Source organism: Lagopus muta, chromosome Z, assembly GCF_023343835.1.
Source record: "Lagopus muta isolate bLagMut1 chromosome Z, bLagMut1 primary, whole genome shotgun sequence".
Lineage (NCBI taxonomy): Eukaryota > Metazoa > Chordata > Aves > Galliformes > Phasianidae > Lagopus > Lagopus muta.
The window spans coordinates 59,374,681-59,392,696 of record NC_064472.1 but is presented as its reverse complement, the minus strand read 5'-3'; the positions used below and the strand labels follow the sequence as shown (position 1 = coordinate 59,392,696).

General features: G+C 37.4%; 1 protein-coding gene across 3 annotated transcripts; it reads right to left on the bottom strand.

The window, feature by feature from the left end:
* Positions 1-335: 335 nt before the first annotated feature.
* On the bottom strand, positions 336-16,326 carry CETN3 (centrin 3). Of its 3 annotated transcripts, none has more exons than XM_048931743.1 (6): positions 16,239-16,313; positions 15,655-15,760; positions 14,126-14,258; positions 12,687-12,801; positions 8,031-8,222; positions 336-829 (listed from the first exon to the last, which is right to left on the bottom strand). In XM_048931743.1, exons 2-6 carry the CDS (start codon positions 15,750-15,752, stop codon positions 786-788), a joined length of 582 nt encoding a protein of 193 aa, XP_048787700.1. In that variant the 5' UTR covers positions 15,753-15,760; positions 16,239-16,313; the 3' UTR covers positions 336-785. The 3 variants fall into 3 exon arrangements, with proteins under 3 accessions (XP_048787700.1, XP_048787703.1, XP_048787701.1); XM_048931746.1 differs by lacking the exon at positions 15,655-15,760 and adding an exon at positions 15,333-15,436 and having other exon boundaries at positions 337-829; positions 16,239-16,316; XM_048931744.1 differs by lacking the exon at positions 15,655-15,760 and having other exon boundaries at positions 338-829; positions 16,239-16,326.
* Positions 16,327-18,016: the final 1,690 nt, after the last annotated feature.

Sequence of the window (18,016 nt, the reverse complement as noted above, 5' to 3'; positions counted from 1 at the left end):
TTCTCCAGGTTGAACAGCCTCAGCTTTCTCTCCATTCCATATACACTTTTGTCTTAGCTAGATACTGCAGAAAAAAATATCTACTTGTCACAAACACTTGCCATTATTGCCACAGCTATCAGAGGTGTAGATACAGAAAAAAGACTGCTAGCTGACATCTGGATGATTAAAGCATATTTGTGATATAGTATCTACCTTAATACAGTTGCCTGTCCTCTACCATCATACAGGAGTAATAGCTAGTAAATTGTAACTTTGAGAATATAAATTCTTGTTCATTTAATGTTACTATTCAACTACAACAGAAGTAAAAACCTACAAAAAGAACAAAACACAATTTTATTTGATGGATTTTAAATCATAGCTCAAACGAAAAAAACAAGAGTTTTCAGCAATAGTAAAGAGCAATTTATTAAAATGGAAATCTGTAAAATTTCATGTATCAAAACTAAGGCCGCAGTTAGTGCTAACATAAAGCCAACTTCAAAATGTTCTTATAATAGGATTTAATTTAGAAATATTATACAAAGCTATTATACAAATGAGCTCTAAAATACTCTGAAATGTAGTATTACCTGTACCAACATGACCACTTATTCTAGTGATGAGATTTAATGACATAAAGTTCCGAAGCAACAGTACATAAAACTTGTGTTTATTCTGGACCTCTGAGGAAAGTAATTTTCTACTGGACTCCATCAACAGAAACAAACTACAAAATACTCTACTGGCAGATGCCAATGATGTTTCCCTTTTGTGATAAATACATTTCTTCTCTTCCAGTGTTAAATATCTCCAGTCATAATAGCAATGAACTCCTCTAGATTGACTGTAAAGGAAAAGACAATTATTAGACAAACAGCAAATACCATAAACCATAAGAGAACATAACATACATATGCATACTGCACTCTTAAATTGAAGGTTTCCAACTTTGTATTTATTGGGTGTGACAGACATTCAAATTTGGATTTTTTTTTTTTTTTGCTTCTAGAACAGAATTTTTTTTTTCTTTTTAATGTGAAATGAAGTCAGAATGCAATCTTAACTACATGTGATTCTTAAGACAGAATTAGACTCATAAATAAAAAAATATTATTTCTAATTCTGAAAGTAAAAATATTTTAGAAATAAAAAATAAAAATTAGGAAAGTACTTTAAAATACAACTAAGAAAAACTACACCACTTTCTTTCCATTTTTAACATCTTTGTATGCTAAAACCATAACAATATATATAGTACATGCTTCTCAAACAACAAAGCTGCAGTTCCACTTATGATCAAATTCTATTTTATTCTTCAAAGAATAATTCAGACCTTTGTGTTCTGCGTTCCCATCTTCCCCCCAAAAAAGCAAAAATGACAAAATAACTCAAAAAAGCACACATTCACACCATAGTTTTCCTCTCCCAAATCTGTAACAGTGAACAAATAAAAAATGAATTTCATGATTCTACAAATTAGCTTGAATTAAGACAGACTTTTGACAAGTTTTTCTCCCACCTGAACTTTCTTCATTCTACAGTTATAATTAACAGAAACTTAACACAAATGTACTTGAAGAAATTAAGTAATAGTAATAAATTAATTAGCAGTCAGTAATTATTTTACTGCACTTACACCTGAGCTATTGACCTTACTCATATGTTAAAACAGAGACACTGTAAAAGAGCTAACCAATGAACATGTTCACTCTGCAACTAATTACCGTAGTGCAGAATGAACAGATTAAGCCAGTGAAATGCAAAAGAACAGACACATATGACAAACTGTCCTTGACAATTATGTGCCTCAAACAGTGTGCCCACGTTAATCCTGAACATACCATTGCAAAGCAGAAGTTACATCTACGGCCAGAGGAAAGCTAAACCAGTTCATGTTAAAAGTATTTTAAAAAATAAATACAAATCTGCCATCTTGCAACACATTTAAAAACAACAGGAAACAATCTATTTTAGCACTATAAACTCTAAAATGTCAGTCAATCAAATAGCTACACCACGTTGCATTACACAGAAGCACCGTGTTTTCTGCATGACTTAAAAGGCATTATCATGGTTTTATTTCACTAGTATTACCAAGTAAATCCATGTATTTCTATATCTGTTGAATTTTTCATGTTTTGATTTCAGATAATTACAACTTCCTGTAAGTTTTCCCTTATGTACTAACATGTCTTTTCCACTTTAATTATTCTTCAATTTATCATTGTTCATATAATGTAGTGGCTAACAATAACTGAAAAAAAAAAAAAAAAAAAAAATTAAAAAAAAAAAATAGAAGATTAGTAGTAAAAAGATAGATGTTGAAAAGTTGTAAAATTCCTGAGAAACAGTTCTAGCAACTTAAAATGGAAACATGTTTGGAATACTGGCCAAAATAAATAAGAATAGGGATAAGAAGTCAGAATGGATGATTACAGAAAATATACTGGAAACTTGTGTGCATTAATACTTATCTGTTTGATTCTGCAAAGTGAAGGTTGAAGAGTGCAATGGGGAAAAAAAACCCAACAGATTTCAGAAAGTAAAACAGATGGGTTTGGCCTATTATGGCTCTATTTTAATGCTTTGCTCTCAAGGGTTGTTCAATTAGTGGTCAGTTACTACAAAAGTATGATGCTCATTTTCCAGAGTTTGGAAATTAAGGCTTTACTGCATATAAAATAATAGCTGTTTGATTTAGTTATATTGCTCAACAAGCATAATGTTGCAACCTATTTTCACTCATTCAGGTTATAAAATTGTTTTAAGCTACACGTAAAAGTGTAACTGGAAAGAGAATACATCTCAAAGTCTATGACTAGTTTTCAAAGATAGTTACAGATTATCTTACTTACAATAATTACTATTTGCATGTTTACTTGAAGAGCAATATTCTCTGTGTATATGACCTTTGCCAGTAGCAGTTATCTGCAGGATATATTTGGAGTCCAAAGTAGCTTTTCAGTAAGCCGCATTAAACAGAAATTCAGAGATGAAACTCAATCAGTGCTGCTGTAAGAAAAGAAATTAAGATGGAGCCACACACATATCCGGCAAGACAAGTGACCACTTGAGCTTCGTCCTAAAACATCACAATCAAGGTATGGTTGAAATTGTCTTCTGAAGGTATGAGGATTTTAAAGGTGAAAGCAACACTTTCCTTAGACATCAATACTGCTTTCATTTTATGACACACAACTAAAATTGAAACCAGAACTGAAGTTTCACGTGGTTTGATTCATGAATGAAACAGAAGTATCTAAAAAGGACACAGGGATCGCTTCTTCTTTCCCTCCCATTAATAATGCATGTAATTAGTGTTTAAAAATAAGCTGAAACATAAAAATACTGTTAACTCTTTTTGCATGTACATGGCATAAAAACACTACAGTAGGAAAGGATATTTCTGCTTTATGCCATCGTGTACGGACACAACTTCATATGTGCTATGGTCTGACTTACTAAATTCAATAAATTAGTGATATAAAGCTGCTGATAATGTGAAGCCATTGCCTAATCTCAAAGCAGCAAAACATTGGTGAAAAGGGACAATTTGTTAACTTGGATTACCTTCCTTTATTTTACACCTGTTCTCTTCTACTGTTGTTTTTGAAAGTTATTCTCTAGTCTTAAGTGGGTCTTACTCAAGGCTCTGAATTTAATGGCTTGAGCATACCTAGAGGAAATGCAAACTAAATAAATGTGCATCTTTGTTGGCATTCAAAGAGGAGTAAGTTCAGAATGTCTTCTAATTCAACAAGTCATTTCAGTAAATGTACCAAAACTATTAAAAGATGACTAATGCATTAATCCATGTTGATAAATTAATTACACTTATAAACTTCGAATACTGTTAGAGTTACTCAACAGTAATCCAAAACTCATGTCCCAACCCTTTCTCAAAGCAGGGTAGATAAATCCTGTTGCTCAGGCCTTTGCCTCATTAAGCTGTAAAACGTCTCCAAGGTTGCTATGCTTACCCGCCCTCATGGTCTGAAAAAATCACAGCTTCCTTTCACCTTCTCAGAAACCAGAGAACCCTTAAGTGACTTTTTTTTTTTTTTTTTTTTTTAACAACTTTTTCCCCTAAACAATCAAGTATACTTGAATCAGCCAAATGATTACTGAGCATGATACAAATGTTCTCCTTTGAAGGCAAGTCTGCAGTCACATCAGCAGTTCAGCCTGACAGTCCAATATGAAGAACCAAATGAATTTCAAAGTAGTTTATTTCTCTGTTACTGCTTCAGGACATCACCAACCAGAGGGCAAGTTTCAGACACAGAATAGGAGATGAGGCAAAAGTAGGAACTACACATTACATTATTTTCACCTTTTCAGCAAGAAGTCTGCAAGAAGGACATTAAGTAATAAAGTCAAAGAAAAAAAATACCAAAATAGAAGACCAATGTATTTTCTTATATATACAAATGGAAGTAGTGGATTATAATTTTAACCATAACACATGGATTTGAAAATATTCTTCCACAGTTATCAAACAGGCCTGCTATTCAGAGTATATGCTTGTCTCTCTGGGTGGATGATCAGCTTGATTTACTGTAACTGAGGATACTTCATCAAAGAGCTGCAATTGTTGAGACCCAAGGTGTTATCAAGTAGAATGACTGATATTCACACTCTTTACCTCTTGGTTGTATTTTCACCTCACAAAGGCAAAAATCTACTGTTTTGGAATTGATTGTTTCTGCCACCAGTTTAGGGGGACACTGTTAAGAGAGTGGTTAACAACTAAAATAGAAATAGGAAACATTTCCACAATGAACTGAGGGTGCTGTTTTTTTCCTACTACAATTACAAGATGTTGGGTAAGTAAGTTGGAGTCTTTAATGTACTGCCCAGTGGGTGTGTGGACTACTGAAAAATACAGAAGAAAAATAAAAAAACATCAAAAAGAAGTTATGTTTTCTCTGCTAAAGAACTGTGCTGAGACTAGCTGTGCTACCTGTGTAACAAGAAACAAAGTAAATAAATAAAGGCAAAAAACTAGGTATGCTTATAGTACTCATACTAATCCACCTTCTTCTGACAAAATTTCTACCCAACTCCTTCTCATTATAATTTCTAAAGACTATTCCAGAAGTATTACATAGTCAGTTTCAATAGTACATGCACATTAAATCCAGAAGCCAAAGAAATTTTTGAAGAACTACAAATGCAAACATCCTCAGTGAAACATTTCCTGACCCAAAACACACCTGTTCCATAATGCTGCAAAGTGGAAATACAATATTACAGTGGTAAACAAATTTGGCAACATTCAAAGTGCAAAGAGAGATGTGACAACAAATCCCAGCAACCCAAGTCATCCTCCTCAGACTCCAGACCTCTGACAAGCTACCTAATGAGCAGGTGCTAGGGCAACAACCACTGCCCTTCCTAGTGTCAGACATCCATTATTTTTGTGACATATATCATCATAAAGTAAGTATTCTTACAGCTAAAATGAATAAAACATTGACTTGGAGAGTTAAGAAACTCTCCAGGAGTTAACAAGAGAGTAAAGTTAATTTAGTGGAGCTTTCCCTCCAACCCTAATTCTTTGCAAGAACATAAAACTGAAACAAGATTATGTTTACTGTAGATGCATCCACACAAGTCAAAAAGGTGAATGAACTGACAGCATGGAATTTCTAAAAATAGTCATGCACCAAAACAGATGTTACTTAGAAGATCAGCAGTATGAAAATCTGATGATTTACCTTCTTAAGGCAGATGCTAATGTCAAAAATAATTTTACAGAAAGTTCAGAAAAGTCTATCAGTACAGCACAGTAGTTCCACTCGTAAGACTAGGGTTCAAGTAGCCTGACGTACTGTGTTACAGACTTTATTTCACTAGGAAAAAAAAATAAATCTTTCAAATATAGTAAGAATGTTTACGTGGTATTAATTCCTATATTTTAAGTATTAGTTAAAAATACTACCAATTCATACTTAAAGATTTTTTCCCCTAGGCAGGAAATAAAGGAGAATTAGATGAGAGCAAGTCTTTGTTACATGACCGAGATGTTTGAAACTGGATGGAACACTGACTCAGAAGATTATTTACTTTTTGAGACTGAATCTTAAGAGCTAGAAACAGTATCAGTTTTCTTTAAAGGACAGAAAACAGAACCATAAGGAAACAACAGCACTATATATAAACATTATGCTGCCAATCTTTCACATTCAAACTTGTTCCAGACTACTCTAAAAAAGAAAATTAATGGATGAATAAGGAAAATGAACTAAGCTACCTCATAAATTTAGTGCTGATCCCAAAATAACTATAATCTTCCTGAAAGGACCTAGAGGTTTACATTGATTTCTACTGGCGAAACAGCAATATGACCAAAACCATCCCTGATTATCATTCTGACAGTTGAGTTGCCAGCTCTAGAAGAACAAAAGACAAAACATGCTTATGGCTGACATATTCTACTTGCTCTCACCTCTGTAGCTGCACTTTCAAATAAAAGTAAAATGAGTCTTTAATACAAATAAGTAATACAGGCAGTGCAATCACAACCACTCCTTTTAAAAGCCAAAAAAGCTTAAAATAATGTCTACTTAGACTATTATACTCTTTGCTGTACAGCTACTAAAGTGGATACCAATGCAATAGATGTGTGGAAGGACGTGTCTGACAAATAGAGGAACACCAGAATTATGCAAGAAACATGGCAGGAAATAAAAGCGAGATCAGGAGGTAGCATCTTTCAAACAAAAGTCTTCTCAACAGTGCACTGACTTTTGTAAAAACAGTGTCAACATTAACAGTCTAGTAGCAATAAAAGCACAGAGCTTTTACTATTTTTGCCTTTATGCTCCCTATTTATGTCACCAAAACAAAACAAAAAGTTTGCATTTTAACTGCACTGACTACGCTCAGAAGTTCTGCTTTTAGTCTCAGGAAAAAAAGGAGCTTTTTTTTTTTTTTTTTTCTTTTTTTTTTCTCCCCAATATTTGAGTAACTGCAAACAAGAACAGGCCAACAATTAACAAGCTTGCAGTTGTATGTCAAGTGTGAAGTAACATCTATCACAGGCAACAAAAGTATCTGTCACAAGGCTGAAAAAAAGGCAGGTGTTGTGGGTTTTGTTTTTTTTTTTTCTCTAGCAGTAGATGTTGCTGACAAATAAAAATGTTTTGCTACTGAAAAAGTTGATAGTTCTGAAGTCTCAGTTCTGAAATCTCAGATGAGAGTCACCATTGTGAAAGAAAAACTCACATAGGTTTCTATGACTCAGAAATGCAGAGTATATGCAGATTATCTTAAGTGCTCCTTAAGCTCCTTAAGCTCCTGAAATCCAGGTATTTAGGCTTCCAGCTTACATATAGATTTAAATTAATGGGGGAAATAAAGAAGAGAGTTGAAAAACAAATAAACAACAACTCTAAGTTGCAGTGCTTAATAAGCATAGTTTCAAACAGGCTTTGTTACCTAATTCTTTGTCTAGCTAATAAAGCTCTTCTATAACTCACACTGTATGGATCTTGTTTCCTCAGAGCATTTTTCACACCACGTTCTTCAGCTCTCTTAAGTACAGATGCACATTGGAGTCTTATCCAATTTAATAGCATAACTCTTTGTATCTGACTAACAAGCTGAAATCACAGTAGTGACACACTGCTGCTTAAGAAATATTGAACTAGGTGATCAAAAGAGCTTCTTCTGGTATTTTTAATCCTCTTATTGATACATACAGACATCAAAGTTTAATGTAGTACGCAGACTCTTCCACGAACCACTTAATTATTTACACTTCTACCAGAACTTGAACCAAACCTTTAATAGGTATGGTTTGATTAAGCCTTAGTGAAGGTGAGAAATCAATTTGATTTTTAGACTCCACTATACATTTTCAGGACTAATACCTATCAAAAACTACTTTTGTTACACATAAGCTAAATTTGAGCTGAAAGACAGATAGAAAGAAAACAGAGAACACTTGTAAATGTTAGGTATTTTCAAGATAAAGCTACATTAAAATACAAAGAAAATTAAGAGATAGAAATCCCATATAGTCCATTCTTAATACTTACTTTCTCCATCTCCATCCTTATCAAATTCTTCAATCATAGCCCGCAGTTCTTCATCAGACATGTTTTCACCCAGTTCTCTAGCAACCCGACGCAAGTTTCTCAGGCTTATTTTACCAGAGTCATCATCATCAAACAATCTGAATGCCTTGAGTATTTCTTCTTGTGGATCTCTGTCCAATATCCAGTCTGTCACTGTAAGGATTCTGAAGTTAGACTAAAAAATTCTGACGGGTAAACTCAGAATAACAGACTGAAAAAATGTATATTCCAGATTTCATCTGTTCTTTCATTTTTAACCTATTTCAAGTCACAATATGCATGCATACTTGGTTGGCTGCTATCTGGTCTTTCTCTACTCCCTTTTCAAAGCTGAGTTATTCTTCGCCATTTATCAGGTACAGTGGAAAAGCTACATGGCAATTTAGACTCAATCATGCTTTCAGTAGACTTTTCTATACAAATTGGAAGTATACACGTCTTTTCTATTTGAAAAATGCATTTCAGAAAAAAATACATCAGCTCTAACAGATCTAGGCTCTTGAATTTGTTGATTTTAAGTGTTATGATCTGGATAGAATTTTGACTTGCTGACAACACAGAAACAACATTAAGTAATTAAAAACAATCAGGGGGGAGGAACTTCTCTTTTAGACACAAAATCGCACTGACAAAAAAACAAAACCAAAGCCTGAGGTTTGTAAAAATGACGCTACTATATGCTGCAAAATGTTAATTCTGAAAGGATTTGTTACTCTCGGTTAGTCCTTTCATTGCATCCATTTGTTGCTTAGTGGTTGCTTAAAAGACAGCCAAGCTACAAAAATATTTTTTCAGTAATTAATTCAGACAGTTCTGGAATCAGATGCAAATATCTTTATATCTATGTACCTGCTCATATTACATGACATGGTATTTAAGACTTGTATCAAACCATTAAAAACACATCATACTTGTTTGTGCAAAGACAAACACTTTTCATCTGCAGATGGAATGCCTCCTTCAGCTTAGTGAACTTGAAAGCAAAATACCAGATCCAAGCTCATGCAATTTCACTATAGCAATAAGGATTTTTTTTGTTTTCATATTTATATAAATTTATGTGTTTTATATATAATGTAGACTGAAGTATATACAAAAAAAAACGACTCATACTTAAATATTTTCATTGAAAACAACTATGATGTATTACAGTAGTAAATCACTTGAGAAACTCTACTTTTATGGAAGAAAGGCCATAAAAGGCAATAAGAGCAACATCAGCTAACAAAAAAGCACTGCCTCTAAGTACCATAGTTAAAATGATTGTACAAAACAAGAGGAGATACGACTATACACATTTTAGATGGTCAGTTCTGACATTTAAACTACAGATAATCACACAAAACTATTGGCTAAGCAATTGTTTAACTACATTCAGCCAACTCATGATAACAGTTTCTATAACTTCTTTTCTCTAACTCTCTAATACTTCTGCTACAATTCTATAAGGACATATTTGTCACACCCACGCTCAGACCTGATTCAGAGTTTTTGGATTGATTCAGTTGCCCTCTCACTATTAGTTGTGCTACATGAATCTTCCTAGATCCTCACAGCATTTGCTGATTGTCTATATTGATAACTAGAACAACATCAACATGGCTGAGCAAATACTTACTTGCTGGTCAAACTCAGGGGTAAGATGGAAATGTACAGGCAGTGGAAGTAGGGATGGATGGCCTGGGAAGAATGAAGGAATGCAGTCCAGACATAGGAAAATAAGATCAGGAAAGCCAAGGCTTTCAGATGGAACTGAACTTGGAAAAGGATGTGCAAAATAACAAAAAAGAATCTTTAGATACATTGGTCAGAAGAGAAAGGCCAAGGAGCGCATACCCTCTCTGATAAATGAAAAGGAAGAACTGGCTTCAGCAGACATGAAGAAGGCTGAAGTACTCAGTGAGTTCTTTTCCCTCAATTTTCATTGACAGTCAGGCTTCTCAAACCTCTCATGCTCCTGAATCTCTAAGCAGGTGTCTGAAGACAAAATCTGTCCCACATTGTGAGGCAGAATGAGTACATGACTACGGGGCAGAACAAGATTCAACCAAGGGCACTGAAAAAACTGGCTGATGTAGTTGCCAAGCCACTCTTAATCAGATATGAAAAGTTGTGGCTGCCAGGTGAAGACCTTCGTGACTGGAAAAAATGGAAACATCATTCTCATTTTTAAGAAAGGGAGAAAGGAAGACCCAAGGAACAACAGACTGGTGAGCCTCACCTCTGTGCTTAGAAAGATCATGGAAACTTCTGGAAGAGATGTTAGGGCACATGAGAGTCAAAGAGGTGATCTAAGATAGCCAGCACTGCTTAACCAAGGGCAGACTGTGCCTGACCAATCTGGCACCCTCCTATGATGGAGTGACAGCATTGGTGAACAAAGGCAGAGAAAACTAATATTGTCTGCTTGGACTTCAGTAAGGCCTTTGATAAGATTCCACATCATATTCTTATCTCTAAATTGGAAAAATATGGATATGAAGGGTGGACTATTCGGTGCATACAGAATTGATTGGGTGGTTGCAGCCAGAGGTTTGTGGTCAGTATTTCTATGTTCAAGTGGAGACTGGTGAAAAGCAGTATTCCTCAGGGATCTTCCACGGTACCAGAGCTCTTAACATCTTTATCAATTATATAGATAGTAGGATCAAGTATACATTCAGCAATTTTGCAGATGACACCAAGCTGAGTGGTACAGTTGACACAAGAGAAGGAAGAGATGCCATCCAGAGGGACCTGTACACAATTGAAGAGCAGTTCCACATGAGACTCAATAAGGTAAAGAGCAAGGTGTTACACCTGAGTCAGGGTATTCCAAGATACCTGCACAGACTCAGAGCTCATTAAGAGCAGCCCTGCCAAGAGGGACTTCAAGATCCTGGTGGACAAAATGCTGGATACAGGCCAACAGCATGTACTTGCAGCCTGAAAAGCTGACTGCATCCTGGGCTGTAACAAAAGAGGAGCAGGCAGCAGGGAAAGGGAGGTGACTGTCATCCTCTATTCTGCTCTTCTAAGGTCCCATACAGAGTAATGCATCCAGGCCTAGGGCCCCCAACAAAAGAAAGGTGCAGAGGGTTCGAGCAGGTCTGAAGAGGGCTGCAAAAATGACCAAAGAGCTGGAATACCTCTCTTATGAAGGAAGCTTGAGGGAGCTGAGCTTGTTCAACTTGGTGAAGAAAAGACCTCACTGCAGCCTTCCAGTACTTGAGTAGAGCTTATAAGCAGGAGGGGGACTGACTTTTTATACAGTCTGACAGTAATAGGACAAATGGAAACGATTTTAAACTAAGAGAGGGAAAATTGAGGTTACATGTTAGGAAGAAATTCTTTACTGAGAGGGTGATGAGGCTCAGAGAAGCTGTGGATGCCCCGTGGTTGGAGGTGTTCAAGGCCAGTTTGGATGGGGACCTGGGCAGCCTGATCTTTTGGCAGGCACCCCTGCCCACAGCAGGGAATTGGAACTAGATGACCTTTAAGGTTCCTTCCCACCTAAGTAAAACATCAAGAATTTAAAAAGATCTGCGCAGTAATCATACTATATTTCATCATGTTATAGCATAATAAAGTGATACATTATATTAAATCAATAAATTTTCTTCTTTCATTTTTTCTTTTTAAATAAGGACTGATAATTTTATTCCCCCCTAGACTTCTTCAATTCTCTCCTAACTCATATTTCTTCTAGCTTGAATAAGAACTAAGAAAAAAAAATTACCCATCATTAACAACACATTTTCCTCATTCCTAACCTGTTAAGTTTCTAAAGTTTGCCAAAATTTAAAACAATAAAGGATTCACCGTTACTAAGCAGATTGTTATTTATAGCTAGAAGCGAGCTTATACACATTACATTGCTTTTTTCAGAAACATTAGATAACTTAATACTTCGAACACAGGGAATTGTGAAATAGATATGAAATCATAACACACATGGAGGTAACTCAGTTTATATTTTTGGCAAACACTAATTGTATGCAAAAGTAAAAATAATGTGTGACAATCAGAAAAATCCTCAAAGACACTAAATTCCTGTTTTTTAAAACTGTATAGATTGCTCCACATTTAGAGAATGTAGAAGTCTGTAAGATACAAAATCTTTACATGAAAGAAACAGTTAATGAAATTGATCGCTTTTATCAGCAGTTGAAAATCCTTGATGTACAATATTTAACATCTGCTTCAGTTCCTCTCATCTTTGTTAGATTACAGAAAAATCTGTATTCAGTTTACAGTTTGTCAGTCTATACACTCATTCCTATGAAATTCAGTGCCAACTACTTTTACCACAGCAGGAAGGAGAATACCAAAAAAAAAAAAAAAAGAAATATAAACATATGAATATCTATATTTCAAACTAGTGCTTATTGCTTTGTAGAAATTTGTTTCCTTTTATATTGCTGTGATCTTTCATCTCTATGGATACACAAAGAATTATTTTCTTCTACTATGTAAGTTTATAAAGGAAAATATAACATTGAATCTCCCATCTCTCCTTCTTAATAGTACTAGGGAAATACAAAAACACACGAAGTACTCCTGGTCACACTGCAATCACTACTGTAAGCTAAGTTTCTCTGAAAGTAGATTTCTAAAGGTATAAAATCAAATACATACCGACTTCATTAAAATCTTCAAAGGTGATCTTGCCTGTGGCTTCTCGATCATAATCTTTAAGTATTTTCAGTACATCAGCTTTTTTCACATCAAAACCCAAGGCTCTCATTGCCACCTTTTGGAATAAAAAGAAAGCGCAATCAAATACTAATATAAAATAGAGATTTAAGAGAGATTTTTTCTTGTTTTTAATAAGAACATTACTGCCTAAGACAGAGTGTGCACACCAGTGGGACTCAAGAACAATAAATAAAATTAAAATATCAAAAATGCTTTGTATAAAAAAATAATGAAATCACCCAAAACAGCACTAATAAATAGAATATCAAATTACAGTGAAAAAATAGCCTTCAGGTTTCCAATAATTTTAAAGAGTGCATCATATGTTTTTTAGAAGTAGATTTTTTTTTTCTAACTTTCAAAGACATTCAGAGTACTGTCTCTTTTTCAAAGATCAAATTGAAAATCATTCTTTAAATCACTCACAGTAAACATTTGACAAGTTATCTTTCAAGTGATTTATCACTTTTCCACTTGAAACTATGCAACTATGTAAATGTGTAAGTTATTCCATTTTTTCATTAGATCAGGAGTTGATGCTTAGTTTCCACATTTCAACAGAGATGGCAGTTTTTCAGCACATGCTACTTTGACTGCATTCAAATACATGAGCTTACATTAAACTACAAATAAAAAGCCCCACTCCTATTCAACATAGCCATTTCATATCTACCCTATGGGTTGATGTTGCAAAAGGAGATATTTCTTTACTCTATACATCTCAGTTCTTCCATTGTGTTATCTTCAGGGCCATATTTAACTAAACTGATAATAAACAACTTTGCCATCATGACAGCTGAGGATACAAAGCACACCCTGACTGGAAAAGCTGTATGAATAGTCCACAGTAGTTCCCCCTCTCATTACAGCTTCCAGCAGAGGCAAAATACCCAAGATCTGAAAAAAGAAGAGGGAATCACTATAATCAACAACATTCCTCTACACATAATTAAAGTACAACAAATGCCATTTTTCTTGTCTAATTACAGGACACAATAAGATTGTGGAACAAACTGGATTACATATTCCTTTCCAAAAGTATCTTACTCAATACATTAAAGGAATGCTGACCTCTCTATAAGACAGTATTTGCCCTTGACGAAGCTTATTCACCTGCCTAAGTCAAACTCTAGGGAGCAGCAGGACCTGTTACACAATATGCTACAGCAACTCTGTTACTGCGGCAACTATAGGACATAGTGGCAAAAGCTGAGTTTTACTTCAAGGCACATCAGCAATTTTTCAAATATCCTCACTTCAGCCTTCCAGGACATCTTGACCATGAAGCATTTTTAAAGATAAAGTCAATGACTTAAAAACTCAGTTAGATGCATATTACCTGCCCTAAAGAAATTTAAATGATGAATAAATAAAAATACCTTCAACTCATGGTAATTTATTGCTCTGTCTTTGTCTGTATCAAACAATTCAAAGGCATCTTTAATTTCTTGTTTCTGTTCCTCAGTCAGTTCTCTTCTCTTCTTTTTAGTTTTGTCTACTGAAAGCTCATTCCTACATGACAGGAGGGAAATTCAATACAACTGATTAATACTGGAAAGATACCACTGTAGATTACATTTTCCCACCAATAAGAAACTCATTATAATTGCACAGTTCATTGCCATCCCCATTCAGCTTCTTCCCAACTTGATCTTCCAGATTGAAGTAATACTTGAAGCAGACAATTCCTTTGCACAGGTTGAATGGCTCCTCTACTCCTCTGCCCAGCAGAGGTGATCTGGTTACTAAACAACCAAACAAAATTAGAAAAAGCTATCAGTTAAAAAGAATGCTTGAGGTTACAGTTGCAAGATGTATTAGCAGTTCCCATGATACAACTCCTAAAAAACACCATATTTCTAAACTGTAGCAAAACAAGAAAGTTTTAGGGGACACAGCTTTAACTCGGCATATAGCTGGGTTGTCCAGCTGCTGAAGTGAGTGTTAAGTGACATCAATTTGTGGATTTTTTGCCAGTAGCAGTTCATAGATGCCAAGCACCTATAGATTTTTTAAAATACTACAATATACATAATGAACCAGAGACTTTTTTTGCTCTGTTTCTCATGCATACAAAAGGGTCAAGTTCCCTAAAACAGCAAACACAAAGACAACCTTCTTCTCCCTCACTAGTTTAGCAATAACAGGAATAAAAAATTCTCAGGAACTGGGAACAATCAGAAAAAAAAAAAAAAAAGAAAATGGCAAAGATAAAGGAAACTTATACCAAGCTAGTAAAGCAAGCTTTAATTGTATTCACAGAGCAACTGCTCTTTATTCCGTGCAACTGCATGAAAATATGTCCATTTCAGCTCAAGCTTTTAAAAAAGTAGTACATTCAAGGCAATAAGTGATACAAACTACGACTTTTAAGAAGGCTGAAAGCACACCCTTGGAATATGCAGACACAGATCTGCAATCAGCAGCACAGCAAACTGTTGCAGCAATGAGCACAGCTACCTGCAGTGCTAATTCCTTTCATTCTGCAGTAGTGTAGCTGCACCCAAAGTACTGCATTGAGTTGGGGTGCCTGAGTACAACAGATGCAGAGAAGATGGCTAATGTAAGGCATACTGCAATCAGTACCTAGGTGGCTGCAGCATCTGGTTCAGGAGGAGCTGAAGGAGCTGGGTTTGTTTCAATCTGAGTGCGTTGGCAGAAGGACCCAGTGGGGGAGGGTAAGGCACTGTCTAGAGGATTAGACAAAGCAGACAGGCAGGTTCCCATCAGTGGTGCACAGCAACAAGAGTCAACTACAAGCAGTAAGAGAAGGTGGAAGCAGACCTAGAAGAAAGCACTGTCGCAGTGCAAGTGGTTATGCAGCAGAATAGCTGCACTGGGAGACCACAGGATTTCTGCTGTTAGCAGAGTTGGAAAGGCCCTGAACTCATACTGCTGGGAGCCTGACCTGCTCTGAGCAGAGCTGGAGGAGATGACTCCCAGAGGATCTTCCAGTCCTAGATTGCTTGTGGAACTCAACATGCTCAGGAATCCCTCTATATTCATTTGTTTGCCTGCAGCAGTGACAAAACATGTGGTACCACTTACTGTACAGAGCACAGATGTGTGAACACAGACCTGCTTTCCAAAGATGCTTATTTTTCACAGCCTGTAATTAGCTGTTTTTTCTTCCCTCTCACTGAAGATTATCTAATTCTAATTGACACCAGAGATTAACCAGGCAGCTGAGATTTAGCTGTCACCAACCAACGAACGGCACCGGGCAGGCTCCAGAAATGGACACGAGAAGCACAGGCTGGCTCTGCCTGACATGCAAGGCCGAGCGGCGACGGCGTGCCTCACCGTGCCGGAACGGCTGCCGCCCCGGGACGAGCAGCCGGGAGGAACGCATTTACAGCTCCGAATGCGGATAAACGCTAACACAAACACGGCGGTGGCGCGGCCCTGCCGCTCCACAGGAGCGCCTCCTCCCCACCACTGCAACCCCCGCAGCCCGACCCCAGCCGCTCCTGCCCGCGGTCCCACACGTACCTCACGGACAGGCTCATACTACCGCCACGGCCGGAGCGCGCCGCGCTGCCTTCTCCGTGGAAACGCCAACCGCGCCCTCCTCGCCTCATCGCAGCGTCTGATTGGCTAGCAGCCGGACCTGCTCCCGCCCTCTTGACACGCTCATAGGCTACTTCTCTGCCATTCAAGCAGAAGGAAGCTTTCCGTGAGAGGCAGCAGAAGGGGGCGGGGCTTGCTGAGGAGGCTGTTAGTCAGGTGTCGACGGCGCCATTTTGGGAGTGTACGTAGGCATGGTTTTTTCCGGCCCGCGCAGGGCGGCGCAGAAGGTGCCGCCCTGTTCAGGCTGGGGGTTGGCTCCGGTAGGATGTGGCCTGTGTGTCCTGTGTCACCCTTGAGGAACGTCAGCGGTGACATGGTTGTGCGCACTGATTGTATGGGAACGGTTTTATCCAGATTTTCTGGCTTCTGAAAGTCAGCTTTGCGTGGATCTTCTTAAAAAATACATCAAAGCCTACGTGTGAAGTATTCTGATACTTATTCTAAGAATTCAATCATGGTCTGATAGCAGCATGGAGCATGATAAGTTTGCAGGGGAAGCAATCCGTTTTACAGTACTTGTTGCCACTGGTATTTTCATGCTTTGGAAACCAGTGCATGAGCCAATGTTAACATTGTGCAGGTGGAGCAAACAATGCATTTCACTGATAAGAAAACCTTGACTGAAAAAATACCACCTCAGTGTGCCATTGGTTTGTGACAATGGCAACAGTGCTCATAGCAGGGAGGTTGCTCAGAAATGTATGATCCTTGATGTCCCTTCCAAGCCAAGCCATTCTATGATTCCATGACACTTTGTGTCCCTGCTGCCATGTCACTTGTAGTGTCTGTGGGCAAACAGGGGCAGACAGATTTGTTTAACATCTACTACCAAAGTGGAACCGTCCCATGCAAATAGCTCAACCATGTGGATGTTGTTCCCGTGTGCCGTATGATGAGTTGGTGGGGAAGACCAGCCTGGTTGAACGGGGAGCTTCTGCTGAGACTCAGGGCATAAAAAAGAGTTTACCACATGTGAATAAAGGGGCAAACCACTCAGGAAGAGTCCAAGGATGTTGGTATGCAGAGAGAAAGAAGAGCAAAAGCCCAACCAAGTGCCAGGTCACGATAAGCCCAGACAACACTACAGGCTTGGGGCAGAGTGGCTGGAAGACTGTGGAGGAAAAGGATCTCAGGGTTTTGGTCGTTGTTCAGCTGAAGAGTCTGGAGCATAAGTCTTATGAGGAGTAGCTGAGGGAACTTTGATTGTTAGACTGCAGGAGGCTCATGGGAGACCTTATCGCTCTCTACAACTCCATGAAAGGAGGTCATGGTGAGGTGGGGTTTGGCCTCTTCTCCCATCTAACTAGTGATAGGACTAGAAGGAATGGTTGGACATTAGGAAAAATCTCTGAAAGAATGTTCAGGTGTGGGAGCAGGTCCAGAGAGGTGAAGGCATCACTGTCTCTGGAGGCGTTCAAGAACCGTTTAGATGTTGCACTAAGGGACATTTTGTAGTGGAGAAATATTGGTGCTAAGTGGATGGTAGGACTGGATAGTCTTTGAGGTCTTTTCCAACCTTGGTGATCCTGTGACTCTAAAAGCAGATCATCTGGCAGTGTTTTCAGATGGTGTCGGTAGGACTTCTTGATCTGCTGGAAGTTCCTGCTCCACCATAATGTATCCAGAAGGGGGCACACAGGTCTCTTTCTGCTCTTATGAGAAAACCTCTGTGTGCTCTGCTGCTAAATTTGATTATACTA

What these genes read in the sequence shown, in the direction of transcription:
- CETN3 (XM_048931743.1), bottom strand. Translation starts at nt 15,752, where the DNA reads ATGAATATAGAGGGATTCCTGAGCATGTTGAGTTCCACAAGCAATCTA. An exon ending in TCCAGCTCTGCTCAGAGCAG is followed by an intron (nt 14,259 to 15,654) that starts GTCAGGCTCCCA and finishes CCTGTCATGTAG; the next exon opens with GAATGAGCTTTCAGTAGACA. An exon ending in TAAGGATGGAGATGGAGAAA is followed by an intron (nt 830 to 8,030) that starts GTAAGTATTAAG and finishes TTTCCTTTACAG; the next exon opens with TCAATCTAGAGGAGTTCATT.